The sequence below is a fragment of the Silurus meridionalis genome, chromosome 1 (genome assembly GCF_014805685.1).
Source record: "Silurus meridionalis isolate SWU-2019-XX chromosome 1, ASM1480568v1, whole genome shotgun sequence".
Classification (NCBI taxonomy): Eukaryota; Metazoa; Chordata; class Actinopteri; order Siluriformes; family Siluridae; genus Silurus; species Silurus meridionalis.
The window spans coordinates 7,709,356-7,734,498 of NC_060884.1; the positions used below are offsets into that span (position 1 = coordinate 7,709,356).

A 25,143-nucleotide genomic window follows, 5' to 3' on the forward strand; every position below is an offset into this window, starting at 1 on the left:
TCCAGCTTCTCATGCTTTAACTCACAACCTGAATCTGCAAGGGATGAAAATGTGGCAAATGAGAACGTAGGCCATTTATTAGCTGGAAAAAAGCCACAGAGGAACAATTTACTTCTAGAGAATTTGGTCTCTTCTTGAGGGGGGGGTGGATTTTGAGGTGTGGGACGTAGGAGTCGGAAATCAATTATGCTCTCCAGCCTAGTCGTTAGCTGCCCTTGGATAGACACAGATAATTAAAGTCAGTGCTTTTTTTTTTATTATTATTATTTTTATTATGGGCAGACATTGTGAGTGAGCTCTAGTCTGCTGAAACACACTAATACAGCCACTCTGAAGGCAATGGGCCACACTGATATGATCTTACACGTCCATCCACTGGATCACACTGTCGTGTCAGTAAAGTGCCTGTAATGTGTGGACAGCACGGATGATCGCTGCACACGCGATGCCTTCGTACTCATATCCATTTTTTTAATAATCATTCATAAATACATAAGCAAATAACTGGCTTTATGGAATTTATTAAATGCAGTTCCTATTTTAATGAGTTTAAGGCATACTGCTAAGGCTCTGGGAGAGAGTGAGAGAGAGAGAGAGAGAGAGAGAGAGAGAGAGAGAGAGAGAGATGTTATTTGTCTGTATGTTCTTTGCTGTGGCAATACGAATGTCATGCCAATAAAGCAACCTTTGAATCTTGAATCATGAATCTTGAGAGAGAGGGAGTGTAAGAGAGCGAGAGGGTGTGTGTGAGAGAGAGAGAGAGAGAGAGAGAGAGAGAGAGAGAGAGAGAGAGATGTATTTTCACTTCTTTATTTACTTTTCTTCTCTTTTAAAGGTTCTATTAGTATCACTACTGCATCGTGGCATATTTCTTTTGTAATGTTGAATGTATATACATTGCTGTTACATCTGTTTCTGTAATAACTTTGCTTTATCCCTAAAATCGTTTCAATACAAATAAGAATGAATGAATAATTAATTAATTAATTAATTATTAATTAATCCATGGCAGTCTTTTTAAGGAATATTTTAAGTTTTGGCATGTTATTTTATTTTATTATTATTATTATTATTATTATTATTATTATTTCTTGGTTGTTTTTATTTGTATTTATTTATTCATGTACCCCCCCCCCCTCCTTCTTTTTACCCTTTTGTGTTCTTTTTCACTAGCATTGTAAAAGTTGGGCATTGTTTGTTGACCGTTTGTTTATGTTGTGTTTTATATACGTTAGAAAAAAAAAATATATACACAAATATATCATGCCAATCATGTAACTTTATATCTTGAATATTAAAAACAACACAGAGAGAGAGAGAGAGAGAGAGAGCGAGAGAGAGAGAGAGAGAGAGAGAGAGAGAAAGAATATGACAGAAGGAAGAGAGAGATTAGGATAGAAAGAAAGAGGGAGGAAAGAGAGAGAGAAAGATAGAGAGGACATACAGGGTTAATAAACAGGGCATAAATCCTACACATCACTCTTAATCAATATATTACTGGCTCAGTTAAACCCACCGGCTTTCCCTTACTACTTACTGCAGTTAAAGTAAGTGCTCTAAGTGCTGTATAATAATTGAGGTGATTCAGGGGAAAAAGGAGAGATGGGGTAAAAATAAGCGTCTGAAGTGATTTGAGTAGATATTTTATGCTTGGGTGATTTTTGAATCAAAGCCACTGCAAGCCATTTCAAGCACTGATAAAAGCAATTCTTCTGCTCGAATCAGATGAACGCAGCAGCACGACCGAGCTCAAACACTCCACATGCAGGACCAAAGCAGTGTACACAACTCGGCTGGGGGAAAAAAATTCTAAGTGCATAAAACACAAATCATAGTTAAACATGTTAAGCCTCATTAGGCTAATCTAATCTAGGATTTCGTTTTTTATTCAGATAAATTCAGATGTGGAGCCAATTATTTTTCTGGTTGAGCAGGAAGATGAGCGTTTAAAATGCAGCCCACGGGCAAGCTCATATCACCGCAGTCATCAAGGGAGAAATGGCCAGAGAGTGGCGCACACTGGACAGCTAGTTAACGCTGATGAAATGGACCTCGGTGACTTATGGCACGTAGAAGTACGAGGGAACAGCAGAGACATGGGCAAGATAGACAAGTCGTTTTACAGCATGTGCAGTAAGATTTCCTCTTTTGTATTTGCAATAAAAAAAAAAAAAATTCAGAATTACTGTTAATGGGGCGCAGGACCTGTGATCGGTTCTCTGGGTGATGTGAATTGAGACGAGGTCAGTGTGAAGCTCAGTAACTCTGGGATAATTACCAGAACTCTCCCCCTCATCCTCTAGGATCCCTAGGGCCTAATCTGAGAACGGCTTTGGGGAGGTGCACCTGCACCCCGTTCCGGAATAAGCGGCGCGTTTAATTTGAAATCTGTTAGCGCTGCCCTTTTTGAGACTGATCATCGGCCATAAAGACGCTCTTTTTACCTACTTAGTGGTGAATTATTATGGCCTAAGCATTGGTCATGATGAGGCATGTAGCTAAGCGAGTCTGTGTGTGTGAGTGTGTGTGTCAGACCAATATCTCATCTGTCGATTTAGTATGAGAACCACACAGAACTAGGACACTGATCAAACACTCACTTACACACACACACACACACACACACACACACACACACACACACACACACACACACACACACACACACACACACACACACACACACACACACTCAGCTGCTCTGCTAGGCACCAAGAAGCACATCTACAACTGAACATTCCTACAGCGAAAACACAGCTTGAAAAATATGAACAATAAACACTGCATGGGGAAAAAAAAAAAAAACGGAACCTGGGATTTAGTGTTTCCCTCTCTCTCACACACACACACACACACACACACACACACACACACACACACACACACACACACACACACACACACACACACAGTGTGACACTGTGACACTAACGCTAGCTGACAGGCTACAAAACGTCAGCATGAAGGCGAGGGTTGGCAGTGTCGGCCGCCAATGAGCACCACCCTCCCAATAAGTCACCACGAGGCGCAATTAGCAGAGCTGTCACTCCACTGGTGCCTTGGCCACTAATACAGCTCGGCACCTTGTGTGTGTGTGTGTGTGTGTGTGTGTGTGTGTGTGTGTGTGTGAGAACCGTAGGGCCCTGGTGTCCATGACAGCATCATACTAATTAAAACAATAAGACTTAGATATAGTCTGGCTGATACCACAAAGACCCTCTGCCAAGTCCTAAACCTTACAATATTTCCCCCTTATTGGTGTGTGTGTGTGAGTGTAAAAGCATACAAGCATTCCAATACATAACGAGATATTGCAACTATAAATACATTTTATGGATCAAAATACAAGGACACTTGACTTTTGCTGCCATAAAGTGGAGGCGCACAATTGTCTTACAATGTCTTTGGTTAAAGTAGCATTACATTTTCCCTCCACTTGAACTAGGAGACCCACATCTGGCCCAGCATGATAATGCTCCTGTGCACAAAGCCAGCTCAATGAAGATATGCTTTCCATAGGTTGGAGTGGAAGATCTAGTGCTATAGAGCTCTGAACTCAACCCTATTGAACACCTTTGGAATGAATTGACTGCACCCAGGTCTCCTACACCAGTATCTGACTTTACCAACACCCTTGTGGCTGAATGAGAACAAATCTACATCAGCACACTCCAAAATCTAGTGATACAACTTCCAGGTTATTATAACAGCAAAAAGGGACTAAATGTGTAATGTTCAAAAAGAACATACAAATCTTATATTAAGTTTTTTCCTCCAGATGTTCAAGTTGTTCAGCAGTGTATGTTTTATTTACAGAACAGTTTTCCAGTGCAATGTTATTTTTTTTGGGACCAACTATGAAGAAAATGTTCTGGAGAAAGAAGCAATAATTTTCAGCACTGTCAAAATTGGCATGCTAAACTGTATTCAAGCCCAAAGCAATCCTTTGTATTGCTACCCAGGAGTGAACTACTCATTTCTGCCTTCAAACAAAGACTAAGCTCAACCTCTTTACCAAGCACTTAAACGAGTACTGATTAAAAAAATCCTTTGGCTTGTGTAAATTATTGGTGTTTTAAATTCTCTCTTAATCAGGATCGCTACTTTACATCATTCCTGAATCCTGATGCAGTATAATCAAATACAATCAAATAATGAATATACATTATTTTGACAAAAATTGGTGGACACCTGACCATAAGATTTGTATGTGCACTCTTCTGGGAATTTGGGATTTGAGTGGGTTTGTGAAGATGTGTGCTCATTCAGCCACACGGTCTTTATTACTGTCAGGTTCTGATGTAGGTGAGGTGAGGAGGCCTGGGGGGCAGTCAGCGTTCCAATTCATCCCAAAGGTTTTCAATATGGTTGAGATCAGAGCTCTAAAGCAAATCACTTACGATTTTAAACTCCAACCCACATAAAGCATGTCTTTATGGAGCCGGCATTGTACACAGGGGTACTGTCATGCTGGATACAGGTTTTGGGTCTGAACTCAACCCTATTGAACACCTTTGGAATGATTGACTGTGCCCAGGTCCTCTTCTAGTTCAAGTGAAGGGAAAATGTAATGCTACCACATCCAAAGACATTCTATACAATCTTGTGATGCCACGTTTGGGAAAAAAACACATACGGCTGGAAAAGCTAGGTCCATAGAGTGTAGCTACAGAACGCTGTATGGAAGCCTTCATAGTTCAAAAACATATATATATTTAAAAAAACCTTTTGATAGACAGTTATGAGTCTTGCCACAACATTTGATGAGATTATTATTATTATTACTAGTAGTAGTAGTAGTAGTATCACAATATTTTTTGTTCACAGAAAAGTCTTTATGCCACAGAACTCTATGTATAGAGGCTTAATCAGCATAGTTCAAATTAACAGAAATAAAAATAACTGAGTAGGTCAACAGAAATAACACAATCACAGACACACCATTCGATTAATAGACATAAGAGCAAGGAGGAGGCGGCCTGCACAGGAGAGCTGTGGTGTGTTTTAGCAAAATGAAAGAAAAACACTGCTGGAATAAAATGGCATTTCTCTCGGAAGAGCCATCAAGACAACCTCGCCATGGCACCACTGCTCTCCAAAATAATACCTGCCTGAGGTCTGAATGGTGCAAGAGCAAGAGATGATCTGGGCCAAGAGGTGGAGGTGTGGAGGAAAGGGGTACTCCCCTTCTACTACTCCCCCCCTCTCCAAAGCGGCCCTAATTGAAAGGCCCAGACCTTGACAGGCGGGAGGTCAGTCTAATTGCTGCTAGCCATATTTAACATTAAGATAATCAGCCCATTAATTACCCTTTGGATCATTAAATCAGTCGCTTGCAAAATGAAATTTCGGGCTCTATTACTCACTTGAGAGACCACAAGGGAGGCTTTTCATTTATCAGCCACTAATCCTGAACATGGCAGAGCTACCGTTGCATGCTCTCCACTCTACCTCTCTCCTTCTCTCACTCACACACACACACACACACACACACACACACACACACACACAATTGATAAGCCTTCACCAAGCTGCAGTGCCGAAATATATGTACACTGCCATCTAAACATACACTTACAATAGCAACGCCTAGAACACAAAATTTGTCAAGTTGAAAAACTTCCATGCTGTTCTGCCTTCCATTATTGTAATGATTGGCTATTTGTTGCACTTCCTGTCAGATTGACTCAGTCAGGAATTTCTCTTTTTCTGAAGGTGTTTCCACCCAGTTTCCACTGCTGTTTAGGGCATTCTTGTCCCTAATATTCTGTGCAAAGTGTATAGACTGTTGTGCATGAAATTCAACATCCTGTCCCATAAAATACAGAATTTTTCCATTATGGTGATTGATTTGAACATGAACTACAACAACTAGCCTGCATCTCTATGATTCTTTCCATTGCACTGCTTGACTGCCATTATTCAGGCAGGCAAATGTAATGTTATTTTAACTTGACTAGAGAATATTACATACATTTTTTTTTTATTTGCTTAGATCACGTTAAATTTTTATGTTTGACCTAGAGCCTATTAACGTTGTCTTTTGTTTGCACTCCTTGTACTGGATAAGAGTTCATTTAGAGCATTTATAAGAGTTGATTATCTGGGCGTGTGGGTGGAGACATACATCTAAGGCATGAGAATTATACATTTTTCATGTGGCAATGGAAATTATATATAGATGCTTAAAGCCCTTTTTATGCACACAACACAAAACAAGTGGTACAAGTGTATAATGAAGGAACACATCAGAGTTATATAATATATATGGCGCAAAACAGACTCAAGTATAATACTGCTCCGAATGAAATAGAATTTTAACATGCACCTAAGGGATCTATATATGTAAAACTCTGTTTCAGAAGGGGAAAAAAAAAACCTTTTCCAGTCTCACATTGTCAGTGATTTCATTTGCGTTTTTATCCATTTAGACTCATCCATTTGGAGGCCTGCAAGTTTAATCAATTCAGCTGCCTGGGAAAGTGACGACGGGGGAGCAAATTATATGCAACACAGCTCAGGCTACTGACAGTCCTACTTTTCACCCGGGCCAAACACAATCACATGCTGACACAGGAAACACTCTCAGAAATAAAACTGACTGAAGAAAACGAGACGGACAGAATATTCACAACAATTAAATGAAGGCGCGTCTTTGAGCTAAATGGTATATGTTGTGTCCGCCGAAGAGCCAGCCATTTTCATTAAGCTTGTAAATTTACATAGAAAAGAGCTGCAACAGTACAAGTTTTACAAAATAATAATAATAATAATAATAATAATAATAATAATAAAATAATGCTGTTTGTGATATAATTACTGTTAGAAATCTTTTTGTTTTGCAAAGTTTATGATGCTCCACATTTTACACTCAAAGCCTTTAAAAAGTCTCACGCTCTGTTAGAGCAATAAGGGGCTAGTCAGGAGCTACTTAAGAAACGCTAGAATAGACGCTATTGGCAGTGACAGAGTAACGGCTGACGTGCTCGGCTCCATAGCTCGGGTTAATTGAGATAGTATCGACCACTGCTGTAATCTCTCCCTCTCATGTGCAGGGCCACAGAGCTTTGCGTACATAAATAAATGGCCAAGAGAGGAACAATAAACGCATTAGCGCATTGACGCAGCGCATCCGAAAATGGCGGATCCATAAGGAAAGATTTTTAGAGGGGGGCAGAGTAATTAAAAGGTGCTGCCGGTGAGTAATGAGGTCGTCTCGAAACGGGGAGTCGATAATCCCGTGGCTGGCAGTCAGCTCTAATTTGTTATTATGGCTGGTGAGGCCGGACCCCCTCGGCCAATAATTACACGGCTAAAGATGCAGGGGAAGAGGGACAAGCTCAGGGTGGGGGAGAGGGAGGAAAGAGAACAGTTAGGGAGACTGGTAAATTTCCAATACATTTACAATCTAATGGTGGAGAAAAAAAAAAATCTCCTTTCAGATGTCATCTACGCACTACTTTTAATTTGATCGTTGCTCTTTGCTCGATGTTAGTAATAATCATAAAAAAGTGAATAATAGCGTTTTTATCAACGATGAAATTCTAATTTTAAATAGCAGTCTGCATGTAATGCACAGATTTCCTAACATCAGCCATATTTAACAAACCCAATGCATATAATGAATAGAAATCCTGTGCGTTTGAATTTTAGGTGGGTCTCTTAAGTAAATCGAACTAAATATCAGCAGTAAGAAAACATTACTGATGGTAAATAAATGAAAAAATATCGGAAATAGTGAAATTACTTTACAGAATTAAATCTTGTCTATATGTTGCTTAAGGCAGCACGAGATTTGATCTTCTCACAGTCAAGCACTACTACTTCAACCTGTCTATGGCAATAGAACATAATATACACTAGAAAATATTCAAATGCATTCAAAATTTTTATTAACGAAATATTCTAATGCAATCCGTAAAGGAATAGAATGCATCCATGGTAGTCCAACTTGGATCCTCTATATGGACAATGTTCTTCGGTAATTACTTGTCCCCAGGCTCTGCACATTATAGCGTTTCCCTCCTCCAGTCACGCACTGCTGGGTTTTAGATCGAATTCCAGTGCGGGAATTATCAACCGTATATAGCAAAATGCAAGTATAAAAGGCATCGAGATGGTCTTTGTTTATGTTTACACCATATTTCAGATGCTGAGTGGTCAGGATGAAAGGGTTGAGCAGTAAAGATTTAGTGCATGACCTTTCTGACCTTGTTATCAGAAGTTCAAATTCGTAAAATCTTTAGTCATAAGCTGCTCAGGGGTGCGTGCGTCTGCCAAATGAATAACTGTTCAATCTAAAATATTTGAAGCTGATAAGCTAATACACTGATAAGCATTAACCACCAATCTAAAAGCATGAAGAACAGAAAGATTGCAATCTGCTGGCAAGATATGCACAATATGAAGAAAGGTTTGTGGACACCTGACCATAACAGTCGTATGTGCTTTTTTTCAAACATCCAAATCAACACTTATTCCCCATTTGCTGCTCTGAGATGATGTTCAATTAGATTTTGGAGTGTGCTTGTGGAGATTTGTGTTCATCCTGCCACAAGGGCGTTATTAAGATCAGGTGCTGATGACGAGGCCTGGGGTGCATTTCAGCGTTCAAATTAATTCCAAAGGTGTTCAGTAGGGTTGAGGTCAGATCTTAATAGCAGGTCACTCGTGATCCTCCTCTACAATCCATGTATAGCATATCGTTTTGGACACGAGCATTGTCATGATGGAACAGATCTTCTAGTTCAATTAAATGGAAAAATGAACAGCAGTAACAGACCGGGGAAGAACCACATAGTCACGTGCCCCAAGACTTTTGTCCATATTGTGTACATATAGCTATATCAAACAGTTGTGAGTTGTACAATATCATTTTACCTGCTGGCGTCAGGTGCGAGTTTTAGCCGTCCCTGTGCATTGGCCTCCCACACGGTATTGGCTAGATCATTGCCGATAGCAGACATGACCTTGATGAGCTCGAGAGGCCACTCATCCAAGTCGAGAGAGCGCACGCGTGAAAGGTGAGTGCCGAGGTTCCGGTGGATACCTGAACACTCGATACAGATGAGAGCTCCAAGGTTCAGGCTGGCCCAGTCAGGGTCTGCAAGGGAAATGAGCAAGACAGTCAGTGTGTGTTTATGGAGGACATGTTTTACTGTCACATTAGTATTCGGTATTAACTACTGGAGTCGCTCACTTTGGGCCTCGCAGTCTACGCAGCGAGAGTTTCCTCTCATGTTCCTGATTGACTGCAGTGCAATTGCTTCAGACTGGCTGGTCAGACGCGACTGTGGATCAACACACAAACACAATCATATTTTCACAATTGTCCCCGCAATTATAAAATAATCTGCGATTAAAATATTAATCCGATCAAAGCCGTGCAACTGGTATACACCTGCACAACACAGCATCAAGATAAAGTAAGAAAACAAGAGGAGGGAAATAAATAAAATGGAGGCACAGTAAAAGGTACTCTGAACATCAGGCAGTCATGGCCTGGGGCGTAAACACAGCAAGCGTGTAGGGAACTGAGGCTGGAGCGAGGGATCAGGCAATCTGAGTTGGGCCACATTAGCTCTAAAATAATTGCTATTTGTAATTGTGTGTGTGGTGGGGAATTCGTTTAGGTGGGTGCCACGGTGACATTTTTAAGTGACTGTATACAGTCGAGAGGTGAACATCAGTGAATGTTGATTTAAGCAGATAAAAGATATTATTGTAGAGCAACTAATATTGAAGAACCTATTGCATATTTTAGACCATTTAAAAACTGCTATGTTTTATAGATATAGTTATACTATATTCGACACTATTTTAGTTTACTATAGATGAAGCCTTACTTGTGTAGCTAAAAATAATTTTTGCATTCTGTCTGTCTTTTTTATTTATTTATATATTTAAGTATATGGGGGATTGTTTCTCATTATCTTTTTGCTGCAACCTGACATATCTGGTTAGTTCTTCAGAAACACATCTGCTATATCAAAAACACAAACAATTATATGTATAAAAATGCTCAAAAGCTGAAACACTGCACACTGTATAACAATTATATGCTGCCAGCTCTCGGATGTGTATTCCAGGGTTGCTCTTAAATGAACTAGATAGCAGCCTGTAGCGTAGGTCAGGTGTAAAAGCCTCTTGACGTAATTTAGTCTGAGGCTACGTCGTTACTAATTTGGCCCAAACGTGCCTGTTACGCTTTAATTGGAACTGCCGAAATTTTACTGGTAGCCCCCGAGCCCCACGATGGTTCGACTTTTTACATTTTTAAAATATTATAATATTCGCACAGCATTTTAATTTCCAGACGATACATTGGGCTACCAGGATGTATGCATCTTCCCACCTTGTGAGATGCCTCACTCTCACCAGAGTTACTAAGTTGTCTTGGTGTTAGAGCGCATATTTTTTTTTTTTTATGTTTTTGGTGTCAAATACCAATTTTAGCTTTTGTCTCTCTCCTTTTTTTTATTGCCTTCACCAGACACTGAAATAAAGAGCGTCCGGCTGCACCCTCCGCTCGTGAACCGGTGGGAGTCCACACACTTGCACCCACATACATACTGTATATCAGGGGTCACCAACCTTTTTGAAACTGAGAGCTACTTCTTGGGTACTGATTAATGTAATGGGTTTCCAGTTTGAGACACACTTTTAAAATAACAAATTTGCTCAATTTACCTTTAAGTATATGTTATTATTAATAATTAATGATATTCATCTATGTGAAGACACTGATCATGTTAATGATTAGAATTTCTTACAATAATTATCAACAATGCTTTAACAAGGTAGGAAACAGATAGATGCAGCTCACTGGTAAGTGGTGCTATGGTAAGCTATTTTTAGAAAAGGCCCGCAAGCAACTCATGTGGTCCTTGCGGGCACAATGTTGGTGACCCCTGCTGTATATACTGTTAATTTTATATATAACGGAAATGTAAATTGCTGTTTGGCTAAATTATGTACTGAAACTTGTTAATTTATTATAATACCTCGTACTGATCACCGTTCTTTAAGATTCCTGGGTGGTCTAGGCCATGTCTCGATTTATATTTTCGAATTATTATGGTGTCATCGTAACGCATCGGCATCGTAAGTACCGGTATATACTAAAATTACATTCATGCAGATACATTTTAATAGCATCAGGTTTGTACCAAACGAGCTGGCTTAAGTATTTCATTAAATGCTGCTCTCATAAAAGTTTTCACCCAACAGCCTCCAGAGCTCATACAAAATGGTGCAAAATAGGTGATATCTGAATTTACAATGATCAATGCACATACTAAAATTTCTTTGTTCTTGTTTCTCTGTTTTTGCTCTTGTACAATGAAAAGGATATGGAATGAGATGATAAGATGTTACCTTCTGCTTGCTGCTCTCACAGGACTGCAGACTGGCCAGGATTTGGCTCTCGATGGCCTGCACCCAGGCGTCACGCTCCTCGTATGAAGTGGCTTCAAAGTGCCACGTCTGGCCAGTCAGTGACACGATGATGAACTCAAAATTCTCCTCTTGCTCTACGAGACAGAGAAATCGACGAATTAACATCAAGAATAAAACACTGGTTTTTCCATTTTTATTCTTCTCTATAAAGGAATTTGGAGGAACAAACATGATTTAAATCAGAGGGCCAAATTTCAGAACTGATAATCTACCACTTGCCATGAAAGTACGAGCTACTGCGAGCAGAAAAGTTCAACTCACTTCATATTGTATTGCATTTTCAGCAGTAGACAAAGTCACAAAGCAGCTTTACAAAAATCCTGGTGTAGATTTGTGTTTAGAGCCGTAACGAAAACGCTTGAAGCAACACTGGTAGCAAAAAAATAAAAAAATTAATTCAACGAGATGACAATGAAGAAACCTTGAGAGAGAACAGACTTAAAAGGGAACCCATCCTTCTGGGGGGCACCAGATAGAAGCTATTACTTTTCCACAATTATGGTGAAACATTTCTAAAGGTATTCAGTAAGCCCACCATAGCCGTATGAATACAGTGTCAGTTCTTTGAAACAAATCTATAGCATCCAGTGAAATTATCTACTAAAGAAAGGGACAGATCTGGGGATAAATGTGTATCCTTTGTCTACAATCAATCCTCACAGTGTCATCAACACATGTAAAGTTTATTCAAGTCCAGGTTCTTTCCCGAAGTGCAGAGAAGGGAAAAGGCTCAAATAAACAATACGTCAAATACAATACACAGATTCATTACTTTGCATATTAGGAGCCCGGAAGAACCTGTAGCAAGATCCTGGTCTTGAGAGTGCACCTGTTAGATGGGACACACATTGGAAGACTTCCTGACCTTCAGGACTTCCCTGGAGCCTCTGATTACGCACTAATTAGAAACCGGATCAGTCAACAATCAGTCAGTAGCCTTTAGCAAACAGTTCCTTCAGCAAAGTGACATATGGATCTACTAACTAGAGCCTAGTTTGGGTTAATGGGCCAATCACACGTCAATAAGACAGGAAAATGTGGGTGAGTGCAGCAGGGCTTAGCAGACATTTAAACGTGGGACAGAGGGAGCTTATTTATCTACGTAGAGGGTCACATTTGGAAAATGTTAGGAACAAAAGGGTATTGACTAGGTAAGTAGGGAGGGACCTGGCTGGCAAGGGCACGCAGATGGCCGACCGAAGGAATTCGCGTTGATGAGACCTCGCTGTGCGTCACGTTCAAAGGAAAACCCCCAGAAACCTGATCTCCAGGGCACAGGAGATCACACACTTTACACACTCTGTTTATAATTTACTCAGGAGGGGGTAATTACATAATGAAGCGGCAATCAGCGAGTCAATATCCCTGTACCCAAACACATGTGTGCACGCAAGTAGTTCCGACTCCATGCCAGTCAGGAGCATCAGGAGAAGCGCAAACAAGAGGCCACTTTAACATCGCTAACTTTTTACAACCGTTGAAAAATAACACCGCAATCTAAATCGACAGAAGAACCACATAATCCCATAAAAAGTTAACACTAATTCACAAAACAGCTCCGGTTCCTGAATGATTTCTTAACGATATCCCAAAGTCTGAAAAATATTTCAAATCATTATCGCATCCACTACTTCAAACAATGCCTGAGCTTTCTGTTCTGTTCCCACTCGAGAGAACTGACGGACTTTTCTCCCCAAGAGGCAATTTCACAAGCTCAATCAGCAGGAAAACTCGCTCTTCGTTTTCCATTCCTCAGTCAAACATTCTGCTAATTGGGATCCTATCACACGAGGTCCTGCTGAGGCTACCGCGTACGCTAGAATCCCTTAAAGACAAAGACAGAAGCCACGCTCAGAATAATTTGCACAGCAATTGTGACCGAAAGGATCAAAACTTGAGGATTGCAGGACCATTATAAAAGCAATAGAAGCTAATGCCTAATGTTACATAAACCCATTCCTACCTGCACTGCATGGGAAATATTTACACTCAAGGTGATGTTTAAATCATATTACAAAGCAGTCTAAATGCATTTAACACCGCATGTGTTTCTCAACATGATCTTTGCAGGCAGCCAAGATGGTTTGAAAGTAGCCTGTTTTATAAGAAGTGCCATTTTGATCTATTTTCCGGCTGCTGACAAAAAACTTTTAGCACCGCTATAAAACTTAATCTTGCAAGGCTATGCTCACAAAAAATAAACTATATGGACAAAAGTTTGTGGACTCCTGACCATAAGAATCGTATGGGCTCTTTCAAACATTCCACATTTAGCAGTCATTTGCCATTCTGATAACCACCATTGTTATGAGATGATGTTCAGCTAGATTTGAATGTGGTGTGGAGGTTTGCCCAGGACCCTGTTGCCGGTTCACCATTGTTTCTTCATTGGACTACTTTCGATAGATACTGAGCATGGCAGACCAGGAACAGCCCAAAAGAACTGCAGTTTTGGAGAAGCTCTGACCCAGTCATCTACCCATTTTTTCTGCTTCTAACACGTCAACTTTGAGGACAAAATGTTCACTTGATGCCGAATATATCCCACTTACTAACAGGTGCCATGATAAAGAGGTAATAAGTGTTATTCACTTCACCACCCATAATGTCAATGTTAAGCCTGATCGGTGTATCTTCAAGCATTATGCACAAGTACATTGTTGTCCTGGAACAGGTTTGGCTCTTCTAGTTCAAATGAAGGAAAACTTTAATGTTATTCCATCTAAAGACATCCAATACAATTGATTGTCTTTGACTTTGTGCTAACGGTTCGGGGAACCACATATGGCCGGAAAAGTCCATATAGTCAATCTAATGTATAACTGTTAACCCAATATCTTAAGTATAATCTAAAAATATTTTTCCAATGTTATTTTAAGATCATACTGCAAGTCATGCTAATTTCTCAAAATCTGTTAATCATCAGGAACTTCACTTAAGAACCTATTTGCAGATCTTTGCTCCTATTATCACAGTAAACCCAAAGTGTTGTGGCTTTTTGATCCGGATCCATCCTCTTGATCAAAGGGACAATTAGCCACCTGCTCAGCAACCGCATTTAAGAAAACTACACCACTGGTAACAATGTAACCGGACACTTACCAAAAAACCCAAAACACAGCATTCATTCACAGTTAGGCTTTAAATTACCCTTTAAATGTCCCATCAAAACACAAAGACTTAAAGAAATATAGAACGTCCATGAAAGATAATGTAACAATTTTATTCGGAGGATTTGTCTGAGCTCAGGATCACTGGAGCGTCCCATCCTAGATTGGGTCCACCCTTCAAAGGCACTGGGCCCTCTGGGGTCAGTCGTGACATTCCCATACTAATTAAATTGCACTGCTTTTTTTTTTTTTTTTTTGGAGGAAGAGGGTGGGGCATAGAACAATTACGGAAACCAACAATCCAGAAAAATGTGAAGCTTGAACCTCCCCCCATTCCCTTAAGCATGTGCGCTTAATAAAACTCAAAATCACAACGAAAAGGCATTAAAGCTGCTAAATCTCCCCTCCCCTGCCTGTTTGCTGTGAAATGAGGTGACCGGCTGTCATTCAAATCTATTGTAATATACATGGCATATATTTAAGGTAGAAGTCTGTAGCAAATAAGCCTCAGTTTTTATCAGGGTTTCATACTAATGCAATAACAGTAAATGCAGATAATGAACTATATTCACAATTCAGCTGTGCTTTAGAAGATTTCCACAGTACCTGAGTATATATTTAAGATTAAAAAGCATATTCCTTACTGAAACGTTATCATGAACTAAAAGACTATATCATCATATTGCATGGACAATTCCCAAAAGTCAGGTAGGTTTAAAGAAACGCTGCTCATGGTGCTATTTCTAAGTGTAAATGGTCACTGTTACAATACATTGTACCCAGAAATTACCTACACTCACACAGCCCTACAATAAGAGCATCACTTTTGCTTTGGGGCAAACTCACAGAACAATTTGTGGTCTGACACAAGCAACCTTTACCCATAAACCCCATCCACGACGTACACCCTTGCCTGCATAGAGGCTACATGGCTGTGCCGCAGACGGAACAGGGTTGGGGGGGGAGCAGAGCTTGAAGCCTACATGGCTGGAAACACAAATTAACCGAGCAAAATGTCAAAGCACACAGTATTGCTTTGTGACACAGGTCATTAATTCCCATATTATTCGCACCCTTTTACGGCATTAATAACCTGGAAAATATTACACGAGTTGTTTCGCATCTGGAACAAAATATGTATTCATATTGAACAAGTAAATAAAAGTGTGGGGTGGGGGAGGAGGTGAAGGGAAAAGAAGGGCGATGGAAGGATTGGGGGGCGGGGCCTTGTCCTCTTCCATATCAACTCCATGACAATACATCATCCAATACATGATCAAGGACTATCTGGTAGTAGGTAAGGCAGAAAGCAGTGTCTTTTATATGTATATTTTTTAAAGATGGTCGCCCTGTAGCCCCACTGAGATTTCTTATTCATTCATGCAACTATAGTGTGAACACATTGTATACAAATGTGTAAGAGAAGGTGTAATCTTAGCTATTAGAGCTTTCAACAAAAAAACTGTACTACATTGAAACGCACTCATACAGCTGAACTATTGCACACAGCATATGTTTTCATACACTTTTATCCCTTTTTCTTTCTCTCTTACTTTTTTAAAATAACACCTCATTTCACAGGCCGTGTCGAGGCTGACCCAGAGTGTCGCCACTTTACCTCCAAGCTTTCTCTTTCCCCTTGGGACATTTGTCACACAACAGTAGGTGTGGAAAAATAAAGGTGTTTGTAAGAAATAGTGCAAATAAAACCGGAGCAAAAAGCTATTTTTCTACACAATAGACTGAGGTACTTATCGCAAAAAAAAAAAAAAGTAGCGTGGTTCCAGAAAGTGATGTTTTTTCCAGTTTATTCCAGAAGTCCAGTTGTGTTACACTTCATCCACATTTTTAACAATAACTATGTATTTCTGTGTGTTCACATGGAACGTTTTGTTCCTTTGACTAAACGGTCACTTCTGAAATAGCTTTGGGGATCAGGCATAGTTCACCTTAGTATTGTGCTACAATGCAACAGCAATGACGATGTCCATGTCGATTTTACCACACCATTAAAGACAGCAGGGACATGCACGCTTTGTTCCTGCTGGCTCACTTGCAGAACACATTTTTATTAAATGGTGCAGTCGCAAGTCGCTCTTGTTTGAGCCAGGGAACACCTGTGAGAGCCAGGAATGTTCTCTCTCTCTCTCTCTCTCTCTCTCTCCTCACCCTCCCTCTCAGGTTCACCCTGGGCTTTAAAGTCTACCTCTGTCCTTGCGCTTGACTGGGCTCAGGTGCTTTCATGCACCTCTCACTGCCCCCGCTGCTGCTCATGGATAACATTTCAAACAAATTGTTTGAAAAATGCATGCCCAGTGAGCGGTAATGACTTAACAAGGGCCACTTATGTCTGTGCGGATGATCTATGATTGTGATCCATCAAGCAGCACGCATGTGTTACTTCCGTGGCAGTGTCAGAGTTTTGTTGGCACACTTAAAAGCAGCAGCAAGATACGAGGCAGTTTGGAACCTATTGATTCCCTGGGTGAAAGATAAGCAGGTTTTGAAGGGGTTTTATTGGCAGATCGGGAGAGTTGAAATTAAAGAGAGGACTCACATTGCTTAACTTCTCATTATAGGCAGTGGGTATAATTAAAGACAGACAGCTACAAATGTGAAACTTATGATTTGAGACAAATTGGTGCTAGGACTTGGTGTCTAAAAGCCTACTGATTCCAATCTGTTAGCTAACAAGCCTCATTTTGCTTATGTCAGCATGTTGTTTAAATGCAATCCTCTTATGGTGGAATCATGTTACCTGTTTATTCATTCTCTTTCAGCTTTCCAAAAAAGGCATCAGGGTTGCAATTGGCTTCTCTATTCACAGCTATAGAGTCCAGCTCCTCCTAGGGGCTTCCCAGATCATCTCAAGTCAACTGTAAGACATAACTCTTTCCAACAGCTCTAAGGTCTGACCTGGGCTCTCTGTCCAGAGGAATATGCTGAGAAAAATCCAACCATGGAGCAGCAGTTCTGACCCAAGTCTCTCCCATGATCGCTCTGTCATTCACAAACAATCCCAATAACCCCCTTAAAGCTCCAGCATGACAATGCCCCTGCGCACAAAGCCAGCCCCATGAAGATGTGCTGTACGTGGGTTGGTAGGAAGATCTTGATTGGCCTGTTCTGACCTCAACCCTACCGAACACCTTTGGGATGAATTGGTACCCTGACTACACCCCAGGCCTCCTCATTCTTCATCATTACCTGACTTTAAAAATGCTCTTGTGGCTGAATGAGCACAAATCAGGAAGGGATCTTCAAACAGCACATATAAATCTTGTCAGTGTGTGAAGGTGTGTCAGCTAAAAATGTACCAGTTTGTGTGTAAGTATATGTGCTGGATACAGCTCTTTGAGGTGTGTGTGAGGGGGCAGTACCTGGCCAGCAGAGCTCATGAATAACAGAGTTGCTGAAAGGCTGATCTTTCACTACGGCAGTAGCATGACAGCAGTCCCAGGCCCCACGCGCAAGTGCTTAATGGCTAAAATTGGGAGACTGTTACTAATTGCTTATTGAATAATGGAAGTGACAAATCTGATAAAAGATTTCAATACTGTGGATTATTCATAAAAGTTCACTTAAGTGCTCGGCAGATGAATGGGGACGTAGTGAGAGGGCAATGCTCGACCTAAAGCCATGCGCATTGCTCTCTAAGCAAAATAATAAAGGGGAAAAGTCACAGAAAACGAGATGACAAGCCACTAGGAATGACACGTATCATATTTTGGGACAATATGAAAAATCCATGCTATGTTCAACTCATCCAATACAATGTTATGGGCATGTCCCAGAATAATTGCATAAGGTGTCAACAGCTGTTCATTTATATTACATTAAGATCAGACAAAGTTGTGTAATTTATAACAAAAAAACAAACACCGCTTTTGATACATACTGACCACTGCAGACAGGAAACACCCCACACTCACTCAAATCCTTATGCTTGCCCATTTTTCCTGTTTTTAACACATCAATTTTGAGGGCAAAATGTTAACTTGCTGCCTTATATATAATTAATTTAACAATATTTAACATCAATTATTAAATTAATCAAACAAACAAAACCGATTTATTTCAACTTATTCCACCTCCACAACACTGAAATGAATGGTTCTCACAGACGAAAATCACAAATCTTTCAGAGTCCACACCACACCACCACCGCCGCCGCCGCCTTCCATCATGCTAAATACGGAGTCGAGTCATGTTCCATTAGCAAGAGGGCACGTTTAAGACAGTGAAGCATGCTAATGTGGGTGGAACAGCGTTCTGATCTTTGTTATATCAAACCTATGAGGGTGGAAATCCCATTTGTATTTGTCTGCTAATGCTGGATCATCCACACATTGCTTGTGTAGCAAGATCTCAGACAGATGTATGACAATTCTCTACCAAACCTCTCCAAACATTCTTTTCCATTAAAGAGAGTCCACATGGTGGCGCCACTGAGAAAGCTTTTATTGGCAACGATGTGTGTTTAGAACCATAACATTTCAATTGTAACATTTGCCAGTCCTAGTGTACTTCCTGTACAAAAAGTATAGTCTGCGGCTGTTCAAACAGAGAGAGATTAGACATTTATTTGCTTAGTCTAACTGATATTTCAGACCAACTCAGTGTGTGCACACTCAGACACACACTTACACTTCACTGCGATCAGATTGGCCCGCTTTGGGAACGGATCAATAAGACTGATTGGGAACAATTTAAACAAGCACTAATCCTGTGCTCCCAGGAGAAGGAGGCCACCCACACAAGCCTGGTCCAATTAATCACACACACTGAGCTGACACATACTCATTGATCATCTCAACATAGTCTCGCAAGAACATGCTCACACACACACAGACTGTGATGGAAGTGTTTGGAATTTCAGACAAGGTTATAAAGTGCACACTAGACTGAGTAAAATAATTTATTTAGATTTTTGAATGTACTAAACTGCTATTGCACCACAATAACTAGATTCCAAAATTCTCGATTCTGATTGGTCAGAATGAGTTGATTAATGCTCAGGAATAGGAGCTTAATAGAAGGTCCAGCTACAATGTACACTTGTACTAATTGAGAATTTTCCCTATATTAATTTGCACAAGGATTGGCACAGACATTTTGTGTTATTATGATGTTAATTTTTGAATGGAATCTCCAGTGTCAGTGCTCCAGCAAAGATGGTCTCATTGGTGTTGGTTCTCATTGATGGTTCTCATTACCTCAACAAGTTTTTGTATATAAATCCATTAACAACTCACACCACCAAGGCCTACAAGGTTTTATATCTTACAAAATAGACACAATAGATATATACACCTGCAGGGGAGGAAGTCAGAGCAGGGATCAGTCATAATAAACATTAGCCATTAATATGGTCTAACTGAGAAAGTGCAATATAGAATAACAAATTCTAAATAATTGTGCGTGCGCACGTGCGTGCGTGTGTGTAATAAGTGCTCAGTCGAGTATTAACAGCATGAACTTCTTCAGCAATTTAAACTACAGAAGCTCATCTGTTGGACCAGCCTTCGCTCCCCACGTGCATCAGCCTTCGCTCCCCACGTGCATCAGCCTTGGCTGCCCAGGACCCTGTCACCGGTTCACCACTGTCCCTTCCTTGGACCACTTTTGATAGACACTGGCCACCACAGACCAGGAACAGCCCACAGGAGCTACGGTTTTGGAGATGCTCTGACCCAGTCGTTTAACCATCACAATTTGGCCCTTGTCAAAGTCGCTCAAATCCTTAAGTTTACTTGTTTTCCTGCTTCTTACACGGCAACACTGAGGACTAAATGTTCACTTGCTGCCCAATAAATCCCAAAAATTTAGATTTACGGAATCTAAAAACTGCTGGACATGTAATGAAGTGCAGTTTGATGTGCTCTTTGGCTGAACCAGGTCATGTATTCATCCCTACACACTTGTTCTCACAGCTGTTATTTATCATCGCTTATTAAAAGAGCATTATGTTAAATACACTCCACATGCACAACTGAAGACACCTGCAGAATGAGGGCCGGATGCGTGATTGTGTGTGTGTCGGTCGAGGTGGCCTGAATAAAGGAAATAAGAGAAAAACCCACGGAACAAAGATGATTAAAAGAGAAATGAATGGATGAGTGCCTGAGGTTGATGTTACCTTCCGCTGTACCGGAGAAGACATCAGCTTTGAAATTGCTGGTGCTTTTCTTCCGGCGGTGTTTCTTACGGTTGGCATGTGGCGAAGGAGGAGGGTCCATCTTAGGACTGGTAGTGCTGGATATACTGGGACTGGAGCAAACCGAGTCTCCCAGACCAGTATCTACAGCAGAGAGAGAGAGAGAGAGAGAGAGAGAGAGAGAGAGAGAGAGAGAGAAAGAGAGGCCCAGAAAAACACCAGAAGACAGAAATATCAGTGGTCAGATCTCACAAGCCCATACATCCACAGAATTAGCCCCGAAGCCAGTGATGTGCTGTAGGTGCATGAGAAGTGGCGATAACATCAGACCCGATAGCGCTGGCATTTGGTAGGCACCATTTACTCATCACGTGCAGCTGACAGCTGTGACTAGAGGCAGAATAAAATAACATTCGGATCACATCAATATCCGGCTGGGTAAGTGGGCCCCAGCTGCCAACGAGCGCGCTCACAGAGCCCCCAAGGACGATCATAACTTATTTTACAACCGTTTAGTCTCTGCTCGAGTGGAAAACATGACAACTTATCTCTACTGACAGGACTCTGTCCTCGCTGAGTGTTTAACGACCTCGGCCTTTTGGCCAAAGCACAGAGACGAGACACTCGTGCGTCATTTTTGTGCCGTTTTCTATTGTCACCATGCTCTCAAAGTTTGCTTTGATGTACAAGATGACATGCTGTAGGTGATCAGAGGGATTGCAAAGATTGCTGGGTATATACATATAAAAAAGGGGGGCAGGTTCAATGACAGGAAATGGGACATCTGACTTCCTCTCTGTGGGAATGTTTCACTCTTCCTCTCTCAGGCTGTTTTCCTGAGGCACCAAATTCCACATTATTCTCAAATCAAAAACACCTGCCGTGCACACACACACACACACACACACACACACACACACACACAAAGAGACTTTTAAATAGATGATGAGAAGGCCAAAGTGGTGTCTTCCTGTTGGTAAGCTTAAACACATAGAGGAACCTAGTTGCTTTTGGAGTTAAATACTTCCTGTTATAGCAGTGACAGACAAAAACACACAAACAAAGTAGGAGAGAGAGAATGAGAAGAGCGAAATGGAAAGAAACAAAGTGTGTATGTTTCTGTGTGTGTGAGTGTGTGTGTGTGTGTGTGTGTGAGAGTGAGAGAAATAGCTAGAGAAAGAAAGACACAAATAGAAAGAAAAAAACAGAGACAGACAGAGAGAAACGCAAAAAGAGGGAGACATGAGACAGACAAAAAGATTCAAACAAAGAAAGAGAGCAAAACTGGGGCAGAGAAAAGCCAAAAAGAGAGAAAGACAGGATAGGATATACACGGTGAGACAAATGTGGAGCAGACCGGAGACAGAACAGTCCTGTCAGTACGAGGGGACAAGGAGTAAACATAAGGCTCTGTGGTCTTTAAGCTGGACTGAAAATAGTAACGCTGCTCAACAGGCGTCTTCGTGCTGCCGTTTCACTGCCCTAGAGCACAAACCTCTCACCCCTGACCTCTGCCCCCTACTCCCACATGCAACCAGGAATCAAAGGGACACCCTCATTACATTACTCCTGCCATAATTAAAGCAGAGAGGGCAGTGAATGCCACAGGCTGAGGGCAAGACGCATTATGTTGGTGCTGGATTAGATGCTTTGGGGCAAATCGGCAGACATGGGAAGTAACAAAGTACAAATACGTCACTGTACTTAAATACATTTTTCCGGTATCAGTACTTTACTATTTCTTTTTTTGGACAAGTTTTTACTTCCACTTATTACATTTTTTACACAAATATCTGTATTTTCTACTTCTTACATTTTCAAACCAGACTCGTGACTTTAGTTTTAATCTATTTGGTGGTGTTTTTTCTTCTCGTTGTGTGCCGTTTTCAGCCCATCAACCTATTTTCTTTCTTTGCGTGGCTTTTTCAACCTACCACTGGTGTATAATGTCCTGGCTATCGCGCACCACAGACGTAGGCAAGCCTAAGAGGCTAACCATGAGCAAACAAAAGAGCACAAGAAGTATGGGGTTAACGTGGATGAGACAGAGTCAGTGAGGTAAACATGCGGACAGAGACAATCATCTTTTCTCTGCTTGTGTCTATATGGTGGTTGTTTAGCATGTAACAAAATTAAAAAATATTTTGTATTAATATATTAATATAATGTGAGTTGTAATGGCTACTCGTTTCTTAAGAACATATGAAAGCCCAAACTTCTTTACTTTAACTTGAGTGAGAAAGTGTAGTCACTACTTTAACTTTTACCAGAGTCTTTTAAAACATGTGTATCTGTACTTCTACTTGAGTAAAGAATGTGTGTACTTTTGCCACCTCTGCAAATGGGCACAAATGAGAAGAAACGACAAGGAACATAAATGTGTATTCAACCCACCCTCACCCCCCTAGTCCTCCTGCTGTACTGGATCTCTAGCAAAATGCTAGTAAAGCATGTCACATGCTTAACCTTTAAGTGAGAGCATTTATTGTTCGGACTTTGCACTGACTCATGGGTCGGGTAGGAAACAAAGGTGAGACTGAGAGCTTGCAAAATGACACTCATGCTCTCTCTGCTCCCACTGAGACTCAGCCCACAGGGGGACTGGGGACACTTATCGGCTCTGTGAGCCAGTGTGCACAAACCCTCAGCTAATTACTTTATCTACCTCCCTCCTCCCTCTATCCCATCTTCAAAGCAGAAGACAGAAAGTGTGTGTGAGAGAGAGAGAGAGAGAGAGAGAGAGAGAGAGAGAGAGAGAGACTCGCTGCTGTCGACTCCTGAGGCAAGAAGTGACAAATGGCTGTCAGCTCAGATCCTGCACGACAGGAGACAAGCACATCATTAGACCAACAGAACGGCCACTTATGAAACACACACACACACACACACACACACACACACACACACACACACACACACACACACACAAAATCCAGCAGCCCTTCAGAACCCTCACTCACATCAATCCTTTATTATCGACTTTGTGGTTCAAGGTGAGAAGTAGAGCACTATGAAAAGGAGCTCTAGAGCCGATATTAAACCCTGTTCACACTATTATTCACATTATTCAATCACACAATGCACCTTCAGTCAGATTAAACCTAACAATTTAAACAAAACATCTGGATTTAAGCCCAGTAATCAGGCTCATTTATATTCAGAGCTGATAGCTTTCATATGTTTTTGCACACTGAAGCAATTGAACAGCGGAGACGGGAACTTTGCCGCAAAACAGACCTGGCGAATTCATGGACTCATCGAAGAGCAGTGTTGATATCAATCTGCACCTATTAGTTTTGGTACAGAGCTTTCGATTTGGTGCACATCAGTACCAAATGCAATTCTTTTTACATGCGGAACAAAGATAAAATCTTGATTCACTCAGTGGTGGATGGCAACTTTGTTTAGTCTCCGCCTCACATGAAACCGATGCCACTTCCTGTCATCACCAACGTTTTTACACCAATCTAGCAATATGGATCCTATTGAATTTTATGTCCAGGTTCAAGAATTTCTCTTAAAAGGAGAAAATCCTGACAATTCCACATACGGAGGGTGTGAATAAATGAAGGAGGGAAAAAATTAAGACATTTGATGAAGCATTTTGAAATAAGTAGAACAGTTAAGTTGAACATATCTTAAGAAATTTTAATATTAAATGTAAAAAACGTGTGTTTTTTACATTTAGTATTAAAACTGTTCTACTTATTTCAAAATACTTCATCAAATGTCTTACACACACACACTTCTAAACACATCTGTATTACCAAAATGGGGTCTAACAGATGTAAACTATTTAATTAAAATGTTCTACTTAATTAATTTAATTAAATCAATTTTATTTAATCTACTACTCAATTTAATCAATAAGATAAAGTGTATTGCATGAATTTTATTTATTAAATGTAATTTTTATATGCTTTATTTTTTTATTTAAATCAAGCAGGCATTTTGGAAAAGTTCACAACTGTGAATGATGATAAACTGCGTTAATCAAAAAACCACAAGCAATTTTATGTTTCACATTTCTTCTCCCCATCTGTACCGAAATTAAACTGAACCGTGACTTAAAAACCGAGGTACGTCCCGAACCGTGAATTGTGTGTGCCGTTACACCCCTAATACATATGCATCATTACCGAACAATTATTTCTCAAAATTGTGACATAAAAATGCACACATTCCTGGCAGTAAGCTTCAGTCATTTCCGACCAAAACCAGTACTTTGTTTTCTTACCATTTGAATCATATTCAATGAGGCACCAATTAAGCACCTGATTTAGAAAACATAATTCAATGAATCATTTTGTTTAAGGATAAATGCTTATAATTTATTTTCTCACCTGATTGCATTAAAGCATGTAAAAAGAAAAATGCACTTTATTTTTCTATAATCACATTCTATTGGACTTGCAAATA

At 40.5% G+C, this 25,143-nt stretch overlaps 1 protein-coding gene across 5 annotated transcripts in view; it reads right to left on the minus strand.

Annotated features, from left to right (window-relative positions):
* Positions 1-25,143, minus strand: part of agap1 (ArfGAP with GTPase domain, ankyrin repeat and PH domain 1) — a 142,860-nt gene that overhangs the window by 10,595 nt on the left and 107,122 nt on the right. For 4 of the 5 annotated variants that reach the window (XM_046845849.1, XM_046845842.1, XM_046845826.1 and 1 more), the window contains 4 exons: positions 20,707-20,868; positions 11,377-11,531; positions 9,200-9,290; positions 8,881-9,103 (listed from right to left, as the gene is read on the minus strand). In XM_046845849.1, the coding sequence (XP_046701805.1) occupies positions 8,881-9,103; positions 9,200-9,290; positions 11,377-11,531; positions 20,707-20,868 (631 nt within the window). The remainder of the gene's footprint in view (positions 1-8,880; positions 9,104-9,199; positions 9,291-11,376; positions 11,532-20,706; positions 20,869-25,143) is intronic. The other variant, XM_046845834.1, reaches the window with a different exon arrangement.